The sequence below is a fragment of the Chiloscyllium plagiosum genome, unplaced genomic scaffold (assembly GCF_037043375.1).
Source record: "Chiloscyllium plagiosum isolate Xiang-an unplaced genomic scaffold, Cpla_swu_hap1 HiC_scaffold_15, whole genome shotgun sequence".
In the NCBI taxonomy this organism is placed as follows: domain Eukaryota; kingdom Metazoa; phylum Chordata; class Chondrichthyes; order Orectolobiformes; family Hemiscylliidae; genus Chiloscyllium; species Chiloscyllium plagiosum.
In genome coordinates, this window is record NW_028270153.1 from 4,276,729 (window position 1) to 4,291,312 (window position 14,584).

At 59.6% G+C, this 14,584-nt stretch overlaps 1 protein-coding gene across 1 annotated transcript in view; it reads left to right on the forward strand.

Annotated features, from left to right (window-relative positions):
* LOC122560322 (elongation factor 1-alpha 2) overlaps positions 1–14,584 on the forward strand; it is a 40,290-nt gene that overhangs the window by 20,856 nt on the left and 4,850 nt on the right. The window contains exon 5 of the mRNA XM_043710929.2: positions 13,950–14,206. Within this exon, the coding sequence (XP_043566864.1) occupies positions 13,950–14,206 (257 nt within the window). The remainder of the gene's footprint in view (positions 1–13,949; positions 14,207–14,584) is intronic.

Sequence of the window (14,584 nt, forward strand, 5' to 3'; positions counted from 1 at the left end):
CCCGTGGTGGGCAGCAGAGAGAGACCTGAGGAGGGTGACTAACCAACATGGACCCTTCTGGACAGTTTTGTTGCCCAGGATTTGTACCAGGTTTCTCCTGCCTTGTCCACTTCATTGCGGGGTTTGAGACACAGCCAGCATGGGCCAGGCTCAAGGCCTGGGGGCAGGGCTGGTCTGGTCTGACTGTCCCCTCCACCCACATGGTGCATGTTTAATGCTGGGGGAAGCAGGCATGGTGCCATACCCAACTCTGTGCCCGGTGGAAGTGGGGACATTTATCCTATGATGAGACTTGGATCCAACTCCTAGCACTTGCTCCAAGGTCAAAGAGGCCCCTGATCTTCCTCCCACAGTAGGCTAACCTGAGGCCCAGGAATGCTCTTTGCAACTTATTAATGTTGCATCAGAGTTCTAACCTACTGAGATTGGGCTGTATTAGAAACAGAAATCAGTAATGTTTTATGAAATAACTCCCCAGCGGCCGGTATCCCGTCACCAAGTCTCCCTTTATTTACTCAGGGAGTGTCCTTGACACTGATCCAGCTCCCTCAGAGTGAAGAGTACCTCTGACCCAGTGTTGATTTTTTTTTCCCCCCAGCACCCATGGTGTGTGTGTGCAGGTGTGAGACACAGTGAAGGACACAAGGTGTACGAATCTTTATTCAATTTCCACCACCAGGAAGAAAGGAAACACCCTTCACATCAAAGGGCAGTGCTGTGTGATCAGACAGTGAGGGGGAGGGCAAGGACTAAATCAAAATAGAGTTGGAGGGGGAAATAATGTACTCCACTCCCTGCGGCGCCCACCTCTCCCTGTACAACTCCAGGGTGTTGGTCGACACCGCGTGCTCCTTCTCCAAGGACACCCGGGCCCTAACGTAACCGCGGAAGAGGGGCAGGCAGTCGGCCCTAACGACACCCCCCCACGGCCCGCTGTCTGGACCTGTTGATGGCCAGTTTGGCCAGGCCCAGGAGCAGACCCATGAGGAGGTCTTCAGACCTGCCCTCCCTCCTCCGTACCGGGTGCCCGAAGATCAGGACCGTGGGACTGAAGTGCAACCAAAAGCAGAGGTGAAGGTTTTTCAGGAAATCAAAAAGGGAGTGCAAACGCCCACACCCTATATACACGTGGTCCATGGACTCCACAGCGCCACAGAAGAAGCAGTTGGGCTGGGAGTCCGTGAACCACCGCAATCTGCGGTTGCAGGGGACTGCTGCGTGCAGCACCCTCCACCCCAGATCCCCGAGAGAAAGGGGGAGGACTCCCGTGTAGAGAGCCCACCACTGGGGATCCCCACCGCCCGGTGGCAAATGGGCACGCCAAGGCGTGTCCGGACGGTGGATGAGGGAGAAGAGGTGGATGGTGTGCAGCAGCAGTCTATACAGGGCCCTCCTTTTTACCCCCTGAAAGGGAACAAAATTAAAACTCCGGAGGCGGCTCAGGTTGTGGGGCACAGGCTCCCGCGGGAAGTACGGGACCTTGGGGCCAATGTGAAATTCCGTCCGGGCTGGGGTGAGCGCGGACGGGATCCCACCGCACACCTGAGCGTCCTCCAACTGGTGCACTACGTCGGGTCCGAGCACCGCCGTTTTAAGGCGTCGGATGGCGGTGGCCACGTACTGGACGTCTACCGCTGCCCTGCCTGCTATGTCCTGCGGCAGCTTCCAGCCCAGGCCCCCGGCACCCAGCACGTCCCCGACCCTGGTCACCCTCGCCGCCGCGGCCCTCCCCTCCGACAGCCACTCGAACCCGCGAGTACGGAGGTGCGGCTTCCTGAGCAACGGCTCCCTGACGACAGCCGCTACTCCAGCCGGAGGGTAGGCGCGACGCGATTCGACCATGTTCCAGGCAGTGATCAGGTCCTGGTAAAAGACAGGCAGCGTCTTGAGGGCGACCTCCAAACCGTCACGGTCGACGAACAGGAGCTGCGTGTCGTAGTTGAGGTTACGCACCTGGCAGAAAAAATCCGTCGCCAGGGCGCACCACCTAGGAGGAGGCTCGACGTAAAGGTATCGCCGCAAGGTCTGAAGGCGGAACCTCGCGACCTGGGTGCGCACGCACACCAGCGACTGACCGCCCTCCTCAATAGGGAGACTCAGAACCTGCGCAGCGACGAAGAAGTCGACCAAAGTTCTCTGGATGTCAGCGACAAAGCCAGGAGGAGGGACCAAAGTGACCAGCCGGTACCACAGCATGGCGGCCACCAGCTGGTTTATGACCAGCACTCGACTCCTGTAAGATAGCACTCGGGGCAGTCCTGTCCAGCGGCCTAGGCGAGCCGAGACTTTGGCCTCCAGCTCCTGCCAGTTGGCCGGCCAGGATTCCTCAGCCGGGCTGAGGTAGACCCCCAGTAGAGGAGATGGGTGGTACTCCAACTGAACCCCCGTAACTCCTCCGGCAGAGAGTCCACCCGCCACGGACCAACCAGTAGTCCGGAACATTTGGCCCAGTTGATCCTGGCGGAGGACGCTGCTGAGTACACGGCCTGGCACTCGTGCATCCTCCCCAGGTCAGCCGGGTCGGTGAAAGTGAGGAGCACGTCGTTGGCGTAGGCCAAAAGGACCACCCCCGTGCCCGCGCCGCGCAGAACCAGCCCCGACAACCTCCTCCGCAAGAGGCGCAGGAAAGGCTCCACGGGAATACAGCTGGCCGGACAGGGGGCAGCCTTGATGCACTCCTCTCCCGAAGCGAAGGGGCGCCATGGTCCCTGTCCTCGAGGATGCAGTTAAAATCTCCCCCGAGGACGACGCACTGGTTCTCGTCGATGGAAGCGAGATGAGCGGACACTTCTCCGAAGAAGCTCGCTTGCCTCGGCCCGGCCAGGGGAGCGTAGACGTTCACCAAGTGAAGCACCGCGCCCCCCAGCCGAACCGTCAGGTGAAGCAAACGGCCTGGCACTGGCTCCCTGACCCCCAAGATCTCTGGCTGAAAATGCGGGGCCAAGATAGCCACCCCGCCAGATCTGCGGGTGAGGTGACTCATGTAGACCCCCACTCGCCACTCCAGGAGCCAGGTGGCTTCGTCTCCCGGGGTAGTGTGGGTTTCTTGCAGGAAGCACACCGCATACCTCCCGTCCCGGAGGACCGAGAGGGTCTGGAATCTGCGCTGTGACTCCCTGCTGCCGTTGATGTTGAGGCTGGCTATAGTTGTCTCCATGTCGGAAGCGTTGTGCAACCACCACCAGTACAGTTAAAAAAACTATATATACATATTTACAGGGAGGATGAGGGAGGGGCACTGAAGTCCCTTGCCCTCACCAGGAGCGCCCCCAGGAAGTTCCTGACTCGCTTTCGCTCATTCACATCGAGCCCAGGTGCCTGGCGGGCAGCGAGGGCCGACCAGTAAACTCTCTCAAAGGAGCTCCAGCGGTCGAGCGCCAGTTGGGCTCTATCCCGGCGACCCCGAGTTTCCTTGGCAAACTCCCGGAGTTCCTTGAGGGGGATGGGGGTGGGGGGAAAAAAAATAAAACAATCGGTGGGGGGCACCTGGGACTCAAAAATGTCACTGGAGACAGAGTCCGCGTCGTCCCCGGTGTCCGCCACCGATCCCGAGCCCTCCTCTGGGAGGTCGCCCTCGGTCACCGACCCCTCCCCCACCGAGAGGATGGGGCTGGTCCGGCACCGCCAACCGGACTCAAACCCCCGGCAACCCCTCCCCCAGGGTCACCGGCGGTACCTTCCTCGGCGCACCCCTTCTCGGAACGCCCCAAGTTCGGGTCGTCGGGCAGCGGAAGCTCGGGGCCCCACTCCTCTCCCGACACCGGGACGCCCGGCTCCTTGGGGAAAAAGGTCCTCCCCCAGGGCCAGGGCCCCAGAAAAACAGTCTGGGAGGGAGGAGCGAGCTTCCTCCCCTCCACCACTCGATGACCCAGCAGAGGGTTCACCGTTGTCACCCGCACCACGGACCGTGTGGTTATTAAAGTCCTCCCTAGGGGCCGGAGGAGTTGAGGCAGCAGGAGGCCCTGCTGTAGCCTCTGGGGGGGTGGGGTGGGGTCGGGTAGGCCAGGCCACGGTGCGGGACAAGCAGGGGGCAGGGGGGCGGGGGGGCGGGGGGGCAGGGGGGCGAGGGGCGAGCACCACCAGCACACTGCTGGAGTGTCTCTCCCCTCCAAGGGCCAGCACCTCTTCCCCAGAGAGACGGGGGGAATTTATTTTATTTTTTTTTTTTTTTTTGTGCCTCTTCCCCAGAGAGACCGGGGGGATTTATTTTTTTTTTTTTTTTTTTTTTTTTTTTCTTTTTTTTTTCTATTCTTTTTAGTTTTTTTTAAAAATTTAACCCCCACACTACCGCCTAAGTGCGGTAGTGCTTATTTTATCCCCAGCACCCATGGTGTGTGTGTGCAGGTGTAAGACACTGTGAAAGACACAAAGTGCACGAATCTTTATTCAGTTTCCACCACCAGGAAGACAGGAAAACACCCGGGTGGCCAGTGACAAACACTGCCCTTCACATCAAAGGACAGTGCTGTGTGATCAAAACAGTGAAGGGGAGGGTAGGGACTAAATCAAAATAGAATTGGAGGGAGAAATGATGCACTCCACTCCCTGCGGCGCCCACCTCTCCCTGAACAACTCCAGGGTGTTGGTCGACGCCGCGTGCTCCTTCTCCAAGGACACCCGGGCTCTAACGTAACCGCGGAAGAGGGGCAGGCAGTCGGCCCTAACGACCCCCTCCACGGCCCGCTGCCTGGACCTGTTGATGGCCAGTTTGGCCAGGCCCAGGAGCAGACCCACGAGGAGGTCTTCAGACCTGCCCTCCTTCCTCCGTACCGGGTGCCCAAAGATCAGGAGCGTGGGACTGAAGTGCAGCCAAAAACAGAGGAGAAGGTTTTTCAGAAAATCAAAAAGGGAGTGCAAACGCCCACACCCAATATACACGTGGTCCACGGACTCCACAGCGCCACAGAACAAGCAGTTGGGCTGGGAGTCCGTGAACCACCGCAATCTGCGGTTGCAGGGGACTGCTGCGTGCAGCACCCTCCACCCCAGATCCCCGAGAGAAAGGGGGAGGACTCCCGCGTAGAGAGCCCTCCACTGGGGATCCCCACCGCCCGGTGGCAAATGGGCACGCCAAGGCGTGTCCGGACGGTGGATGAGGGAGAAGAGGTGGACGGTGTGCAGCAGCAGTCTGTACAGGGCTCTCCTGTTCACCTCCCTAAACGAAACAAAGTTAAAATTTCGGAGGCGGCTCAGGTTGTGGGGCACAGGCTCCCGCGGGAAGTACGGGACCTTGGGGCCAATGTGAAATTCCGTCCGGGCTGGGGTGAGCTCGGACGGGATCCCACCGCACACCTGAGCGTCCTCCAACTGGTGTACTACGTCGGGTCCGAGCACCGCCGTTTTGAGGCGTCGGATGGCGGTGGCCACGTACTGGACGTCTACCGCCGCCCTGCCTGCTATGTCCTGCGGCAGCGTCCAGCCCAGGCCCCCGGCACCCAGCACGTCCCCGACCCTGGTCACCCTCGCCGCCGCGGCCCTCTCCTCCGACAGCCACTCGAACCCGCGAGTACGGAGGTGCGGATTCCTGAGCAACGGCTCCCTGACGACAGCCGCTACTCCAGCCGGAGGGTAGGCGCGACGCGATTCGACCATGTTCCAGACAGTGATCAGGTCCTGGTAAAAGACAGGCAGCGTCTTGAGGGCGACCTGCAAACCGTCACGGTCGACGAACAGGAGCTGCGTGTCGTAGTTGAGGTTACGCACCTGGCGGAAAAAATACGTCGCCAGGGCGCACCATCTAGGAGGAGGCTCGACGTAAAGGTATCGCCGCAAGGTCTGAAGGCGGAACGTCGCGACCTGGGTGCGGGCGCACACCAGCGACTGACCGCCCTCCTCAATAGGGAGACTCAGAGCCTGCGCGGCGACCCAGTGCATCTTTTTGTCCCAGAAGAAATCGACCAACGTTCTCTGGATGCCAGCGACAAAGCCAAGAGGAGGGACCAAAGTGACCAGCCGGTACCACAGCATGGCGGCCACCAGCTGGTTTATGACCAGCACTCGACTCCTGTAAGATAGCACTCGGAGCAGTCCTGTCCAGCGGCCTAGGCGAGCCGAGACTTTGGCCTCCAGCTCCTGCCAGTTGGCCGGCCAGGATTCCTCAGCCGGGCTGAGGTAGACCCCCAGGTAGAGGAGATGGGTGGTACTCCAGCTGAACCCCCGTAACTCCTCCGGCAGAGAGTCCACCCGCCACGGGCCGACCAGTAGTCCGGAACATTTGGCCCAGTTGATCCTGGCGGAAGACGCCGCCGAGTACACGGCCTGGCACTCGCGCATCCTCCCCAGGTCAGCCGGGTCGGTGAAAGTGAGGAGCACGTCGTCGGCGTAGGCCGAGAGGACCACCCCCGTGCCCGCGCCGCGCAGAACCAGCCCCGACAACCTCCTCCGCAAGAGGCGCAGGAAAGGCTCCACGCACAGGGAATACAGCTGGCCGGACAGGGGGCAGCCTTGACGCACTCCTCTCCCGAAGCGAAGGGGCGCCGTCAGGGACCCGTTAACTTTAACCAGACACTCTGCGGCGGCGTACAAAAGTCGGATCCGGGCGACGAACTGCGCCCCGAACCCGAATGCCCGCAGAGTCCCGAGCAGGTACTCGTGATCGACCCTGTCGAACGCCTTCTCCTGGTCGAGAGACAGGAAGGCGCTCGGCAGACCAGCCCGTCGACAGAAATGGATCAGGTCCCGGACCAGGTGGACGTTATCGTGTATCCTCCGGCCCGGGACCGTGTAGGACTGGTCCGGGTGGATCATGTGGGCCAGCACGGAGGCCAGGCGAGAAGACAACACCCTGGCGAAGATTTTGTAATCCGTGCCGAGGAGGGAGACCGGACGCCAGTTCTTTAAGGAACGAAGGTCCCCCTTCTTTGGCAGCAGGACGATGACCGCCCTGCGCCAAGAAAGGGGCAGCTGTCCGGCATTTAAACACTCCCCCAGGACCTGTGCGTAGTCGCTCCCCAGGACGTCCCAGAACGCCCTGAAGAACTCCACAGTCAGCCCGTCCAGCCCCGGGGTTTTGCCCCTCGAGAGCCGGTCGAGGGCGCCGGTCAGCTCCTCCAAAGTGACGGGAGCGTCGAGCCTTCCGGCGTCCTCCGGGCCGAGCTGCGGCAGGTCCTCCCACAGAACTCTGCGAGCATCCTCGCTGGACGGATCCGGAGAGAACAGGGCTGTGTAATAGTTTCGGACGTGGGCCCTGACGCCCTCCGGATCCGAGACGAGGGACCCGTCGTCGGCCAGCAGCACAAGGAGCTGCTGACGGGTGCCACGCCTTTTTTCCAGCGAGTAGAAGAAGGGGGAGCCGCGGTCCAGGTCCTGGAGGAGCTGGATCCGCGACCTCACGTACGCGCCCCGAGCCCCGACGAGCTGCAGGTCCCGGAGCGCGGCCTTCTTCTCTTCGTACACCCCGCGCAGGGCCGGGTCCGCGTCGGGCTGACCGAGGCGTGACTCCAGGTCGAGCAACTCCCTCTCCAACTCCCCGATCCTGGATTTCCGCCTCTTCGTCGACCCCCTCGCGTACTCCTGACAGAAGACGCGGACGTGAGCCTTGCCCACGTCCCACCATAGCCTCAGGGAGGGGAAGCTTCCCCGCTTCCTTCTCCAGCCGGCCCAGAAGCGACGAAACGAGTCCCGGAACCGCTCGTCCTCCAGCAGCAGGTTGTTAAAGTGCCAGTACGCGGAGCCGAGCCTGGCGCCGAACGGAAGGAGTTCCGCCCACACCAGGTGGTGGTCCGTGCACGACACCTGCCGCATGGAGGCCTTCGGGAAACAGGAGGCGTACGCCCGCGAAACGTACAGGCGGTCGATTCTGGACACTCCGACCCCAGGCCTCACGAAGGTGAAGGCGATGGAGTCGGGATGGAGATTCCGCCAGACGTCCACCAGGTCGAAGGACTTGACCAAGTCCCCCAACCTCTTCCCTGACGCGCGGTCAGTGCGGGCACCGCCGTGGTCCCTGCCCTCGAGGACGCAATTAAAATCTCCCCCGAGGACGACGCACTGGCCCTCGTCGATGGAAGCGAGATGAGCGGACACTTCTTGGAAGAAGCTCGCTTGCCTCGGCCCGGCCGGGGGAGCGTAGACGTTCACCAAGTGAAGCACCGCGCCCCCCAGCCGAACCGTCAGGTGAAGCAAACGGCCTGGCACTGGCTCCCTGACCCCCAAGATCTCCGGCTGAAAATGCGGGGCCAAGATAGCCACCCCGCCAGATCTGCGGGTGAGGTGACTCATGTAGACCCCCACTCGCCACTCCAGGAGCCAGGTGGCTTCGTCTCCCGGGGTAGTGTGGGTTTCTTGCAGGAAGCACACCGCATACCTCCCGTCCCGGAGGACCGAGAGGGTCTGGAATCTGCGCTGTGACTCCCTGCTGCCGTTGATGTTGAGGCTGGCTATAGTTGTCTCCATGTCGGAAGCGTTGTGCAACCACCACCAGTACAGTTAAAAAAACTATATATACATATTTACAGGGAGGATGAGGGAGGGGCACTGAAGTCCCTTGCCCTCACCAGGAGCGCCCCCAGGAAGTTCCTGACTCGCTTTCGCTCATTCACATCGAGCCCAGGTGCCTGGCGGGCAGCGAGGGCCGACCAGTAAACTCTCTCAAAGGAGCTCCAGCGGTCGAGCGCCAGTTGGGCTCTATCCCGGCGACCCCGAGTTTCCTTGGCAAACTCCCGGAGTTCCTTGAGGGGGATGGGGGTGGGGGGAAAAAAAATAAAACAATCGGTGGGGGGCACCTGGGACTCAAAAATGTCACTGGAGACAGAGTCCGCGTCGTCCCCGGTGTCCGCCACCGATCCCGAGCCCTCCTCTGGGAGGTCGCCCTCGGTCACCGACCCCTCCCCCACCGAGAGGATGGGGCTGGTCCGGCACCGCCAACCGGACTCAAACCCCCGGCAACCCCTCCCCCAGGGTCACCGGCGGTACCTTCCTCGGCGCACCCCTTCTCGGAACGCCCCAAGTTCGGGTCGTCGGGCAGCGGAAGCTCGGGGCCCCACTCCTCTCCCGACACCGGGACGCCCGGCTCCTTGGGGAAAAAGGTCCTCCCCCAGGGCCAGGGCCCCAGAAAAACAGTCTGGGAGGGAGGAGCGAGCTTCCTCCCCTCCACCACTCGATGACCCAGCAGAGGGTTCACCGTTGTCACCCGCACCACGGACCGTGTGGTTATTAAAGTCCTCCCTAGGGGCCGGAGGAGTTGAGGCAGCAGGAGGCCCTGCTGTAGCCTCTGGGGGGGTGGGGTGGGGTCGGGTAGGCCAGGCCACGGTGCGGGACAAGCAGGGGGCAGGGGGGCGGGGGGGCGGGGGGGCAGGGGGGCGAGGGGCGAGCACCACCAGCACACTGCTGGAGTGTCTCTCCCCTCCAAGGGCCAGCACCTCTTCCCCAGAGAGACGGGGGGAATTTATGGGCCTTCCCCTCCCTGTGTCACTTCCTGCCCCACCCACCCCTGGTTTATCAGGTGATGGTGGGCAGGGCAGGGGCCCAGAGACACAGCTGCTGCAGGAGGTTCCCCGCAGGTTAGTGCCAGGGTGTGGCTGGGCGGGGCTTGGGCTCGGGCGCCCCGGGCAGGTGTTGTAGCACCAGGAGCAGGCGTTGAAGCCCCAGGGGTTTCTGTAACGGGGCGGGGGTTGGGTGTGGGGTCAGTGGGTGCAGCAGGGCCAGGATCAGGTACAGGTTTGAGGGTTAAGGTTCCCGGGCTGGGGCGACGCTGGCACGGCCGGGGGGGCATTGTCGTGCCGGGGTGGAGCAGGTTGTGGGCTAGTTGTAGGGGAAGGCGATGGGTGGTCTCCCCGTGGGCAGGCCTGGCGTGTTGGGTCTTCTTGAGCGCCTTCCGTCCAGCTGGACGCTCACCCCCCCACCCCCTCCCCCTCCCCCTCCCCGCCAGAGGCTGAGGCATTGGAAGCCTCCGGCTTAGCCCCCTCTGCCGGGGCTTTATGTGTTGACCTCGGGAGGGGGAGTGGGTGCAGCAGCGCCACCCTCAGCCGTTGGTGGAGGCTGGGTGGCCTTCTGGGTGGGGCAGTTTTTTCTCATGTGCCCCACCTTGCGGTACAGGTGGCACCGCACGCTGTCCGCAAGACGCGGTAGGCCGCGCCCTCGTGGAGGAGGGTAAACGAACCCTCGGTGACCTCCTCACGGGCCAGGCAAATAAACACCTGGCATCGGAAGGAGTATACGTGTTGGAGGGCAGGGTCCATAAGACCGAGCAGGAGGGGTTGGACACCCGACTGGATCTCCCCCAAGGTGGTGAGGTGGGGGAGAAGGCGCTCACTGGCAATGAAGGGCGGGACGTTGGAATCACAACCTCCAAAGGGTCGACGGGCAGATGTGTCCTGCCCACAGTGAGCCCCCTCTCCACGGCCAGGTGGACTGCCTGCTCGATCTTTAGGAAAAATATGACCTTCCCGTACATCCTGGCCGCAGCGACGATGGCCAGTGGGCCAACCACACTAGCCATGGCCTTGCTGTAGGCCTCGATGGTCATTTTGGGGTGGGGATAGGCCTTGAACCCAGGCGTTTGGTCAGGTGCCTGAAGGGGGTTGGCGTTGCAGCCGGGGTTGGAGCAGCCGCCCCTAAGGCAGCAGCTACCCTGGTGTAGGTGTGGCTGGGCCCTGCAATTTTGTGCCTCACCATACTGTGCTGCTGAATGGTAGTAGGCCCTGGGAACCAGCTGTGTTGTTAAGTCCAGGCGAGGCTCCAGGCAGTGGCCGCAGCAGCAGGTGGAGGTAGGCCTCAGGTCACAGCAATGGTGGAGGTCCTGGGGAGGGACCTGAGGCGAGTCCCAGGCAGCACCAAATCAAGTCCCAGGCAGCAGTGATGGAGGCAGGCCTCAGGCAACAGCAGCAGTGGAGGCAGGCCTCAGGCAAGTCCCATGCAGCACCAGAGTGAGTCCCCAGGTAGGCCCCTGGTCGCAGCTGTGGGGGCAGGCCTGTTGGGGGGGGGGGGGGATCCCCAAGGTAAGTGCCAGGCAGCAGCGGTGGAGGTGGGCCTCCAGCAGTAGCAGTGGTAGAGGTCCTGGGAGGGTCCCAAGGTGAGTCCCAGGCAGGGCCCTGGTCACAGCGGTGGGGGCAGACCTGTTGGGGAGGGTCCCCAAGGCAAGTCCCAGGTAGCAGTGGTGGAGGTAGGCCTCTAATAGCAGCAGCGGAGGAGGTCCTGGGAGGGGCCCAAGGCGAGTCCCAGGCAGCAGCAGTGAGGCAGGCCCCAAGCAGTAGCAGCTGAGGCAGGTCCGGGTGGGGTCCCGGGTCAGCAGCAACACTCCCTTGATCTGCGTGAGGCCCAGGCTGCAGCTCCAAAAGTAGGCCCAGGACTCAAAGCTCTCACCTCCTTCTTTCCCTTTCCCCTTTCCCCTTTCCCTCAGAGCTCTCTGGATGTGGGGCAGCTGGTCCAGGGACAGTCCCCTTCCCCTCTGACACCTTCAAGGAGGAGAGTCCTTGCGTGTGTGTGTGCGCGCGCGCGCGCACACACACACACATCCAGCTCTCTCAGAGTGAACAGTACGTCTGACCTAGTGTTGATTTTTTTTTTTCTCTTTTTTTTTTATTCACCTAAGTGCGGTAGTGCTTATTTTTTCCCCAGCACCCATGGTGTGTGTGTGCAGGTGTGAGACACAGTGAAAGACACAAAGTGCACCAATGTTTATTCAATTTCCACCACCAGGAAGATAGGAAAACACCCGGGTGGCCAGTGACAAGCACTGCCCTTCACATCAAAGGGCAATGCTGTGTGATCAAAACAGTGAAGGGGTGGGTAGGGACTAAATCAAAATAGAGTTGGAGGGAGAAATGATGCACTCCACTCCCTGCGGCGCCCACCTCTCCCTGAACAACTCCAGGGTGTTGGTGGACCTAGTGTTGATTTTTTTTTCACAGTGAAAGACACAAAGTGCACGAATCTTTATTTAATTTCCACCACCAGGAAGATAGGAAAACACCCGGGTGGCCAGTGACAAACACTGCCCTTCACAGCAAGGGACAGTGCTGTGTGATCAAAACAGGTGCTTGTGGTTTATTTTCCTTTTCTTTTATAATTTAACCCCCATGTATATTTTTTTTTTTCCGCTGCCTGGACCTGTTAATATCTCCTGTTTATTTATTTTTTTTTTTCATTTTTTTTTTTCCTTTTCTTTTTCTTTTTTTTTAAATTTTATTTTAACCCCCACACTACCGCCGAAGTGCGGTAGTGCTTATTTTATCCCCAGCACCCATGGTGTGTGTGTGCAGGTGTGAGACACAGTGAAAGACACAAAGTGCACGAATCTTTATTTAATTTCCACCACCAGGAAGATAGGAAAACACCCGGGTGGCCAGTGACAAACACTGCCCTTCACATCAAAGGGCAGTGTTGTGTGATCAAAACAGTGAAGGGGAGGGTAGGGACTAAATCAAAATAGAGTTGGAGGGAGAAATGATGCACTCCACTCCCTGCGGCGCCCACCTCTCCCTGAACAACTCCAGGGTATTGGTGGACCTAGTGTTGATATCTGTCAGCCAAGCCTCCTGATTGGACCAGGTTAACAGCCCTGATCAGGGAACTCAGACTGTGTGAGGTCCACCCGGCTGACCTTGTTACAATCACTACATTCTATATTATGTGTGACATGAGTAGAAAGTGTTCCTGTGTCTTGTCACCCATCTGCTCTCGATCAGGTGTTCATCGTGAGAGACAAAAAACAACTGCAGATGCTGGAATCCAAGGTAGACAAGCAGGAGGCTGGAGGAACACAGCAAGGCAGGCAGCATCAGGAGGGACAGGCAGGAGGCTGGAGGAACACAGCAAGCCAGGCAGCATCAGGAGGGACAGGCAGGAGGCTGGAGGAACACAGCAAGCCAGGCAGCATCAGGAGGGACAGGCAGGAGGCTGGGGGAACACAGCAAGCCAGGCAGCATCAGGGCGGAGATTGGATCCAAGGGGCTATGGAGTTTGCTGCACATGGAGAAGTGTGAGGACCCCTCTGGTAGAATAACCAGCCATTCCCATTGGATGCTGAAGGACAGAGAGCTCCGTGTTATGATGCTGGAGAGCTGTATATCACTAACTGGAGTCCAGGCTAGTCAAGAAGGGCTGATCGCACTGGGAGACGCCAAGCTCTTTCAGCTCGGAGTTCCCTCCTCCCGGCCCATTCGTAGTGGCATGGTGGCTCAGTGGTTAGCACTGCTGCCTCACAGGGACCTGGGTTCAATTCCAGCCTTGGGCAACAGTCTGTGTGGAGTTTGCACATTCTCACTGGGTTTGCGTGGGTTTCCTCCCCAATCCAAAGCTGTGCAGGTCAGGTGGATTGGCCATAGTAAATTGCCCATAGTGTTCGGTGATGTGTTGGTTTGGCCATAGTAAATTGCCCATAGTGTTCGGTGATGTGTTGGTTTGGCCATAGTAAATTGCCCATAGTGTTCGGTGATGTGTTGGTTAGGTGCGTTAGTCAGGGGGAAATGGGTCTGGGTGGGTTACTCTTTGGAGGTCCAGTGTGGACTTGTTGGGCCAATAGGTCTGTTCCCAGGGATTCTATGATGATGATGGTGTGGGCAGCCCCCTCCCAATGCGATTCTCCATGCTTCAGCTCCCAACGTGGGAGGGCAACATGGTGGCTCAGTGGTTAGCACTGCTGCCTCACAGCGTCAGGGACCCCTGTTCAATTCCAGCCTCGGGCAATGGTCAATGTGGAGTTTGTACATTCTCCCTGTGTCTGCATGAGTCCGCTCCGGTTTCTTCCCACAGACGAAAGATGTGCAGGTTAGATAGGTTAGCCATGGGAAATGTAGGGTTACAGGGAATAAGGTTGGATGGATCTGGGTGGGATGCTCTTTGGAGGGTCAGTTTGAACTTGTTGGGCCAAATGGCCTTCTTCAGCAGTCTTGGGATTTTATGAACACAGCCTTATTCCTAACTATCATACCAATCCTAATCCAAGTAGTTCTCTTCTGTCAGGTTGGCGTTGTGTGTGGTGTGACCGGGGATTTGTGGTTTGTTGACAGGTATTGGTACAGTCCCTGTTGGGCGTGTGGAGACTGGGGTGCTGAAACCGGGCATGGTGGTGACCTTTGCCCCCGTCAACATCACGACAGAGGTGAAGTCGGTGGAGATGCACCATGAAGCCTTGTCTGAGGCTCTGCCCGGGGACAACGTGGGCTTCAACGTGAAGAACGTGTCCGTCAAGGATGTTCGCCGTGGCAACGTGTGTGGAGACAGCAAGAATGACCCACCCACAGAAGCCTGCAACTTCACTGCCCAGGTAGGTAACCCAGATCAGGGGCGGGGGAACATCGCAGAGACAATCTCATATCATTCTCAGGGGGTCAGTGGCAGGGCATCGGTAACAGGGGTCAGGGCTCTGTGTTAGAACAGTATAGCACAGTACAGGCCTTTCACCCTCAATGTTGTGCCAGCCTTTTATCCTACTCTAAGATCAGACTAACCTACATACCCTTCATTGTACTATCTTCCATGTGCCTATCCAAGAGTCACTTAAATGTCCCTAATGTATCTGACCCTATTACCACCGCTGACAGTGCATTCCACACACCCACCACTCTCTGTGTAAAGAACCGACCTCTGACATCTCCCCGAAACCTCCTTCCTATCATCTTAAAATTATGCTTCCACGTGACTG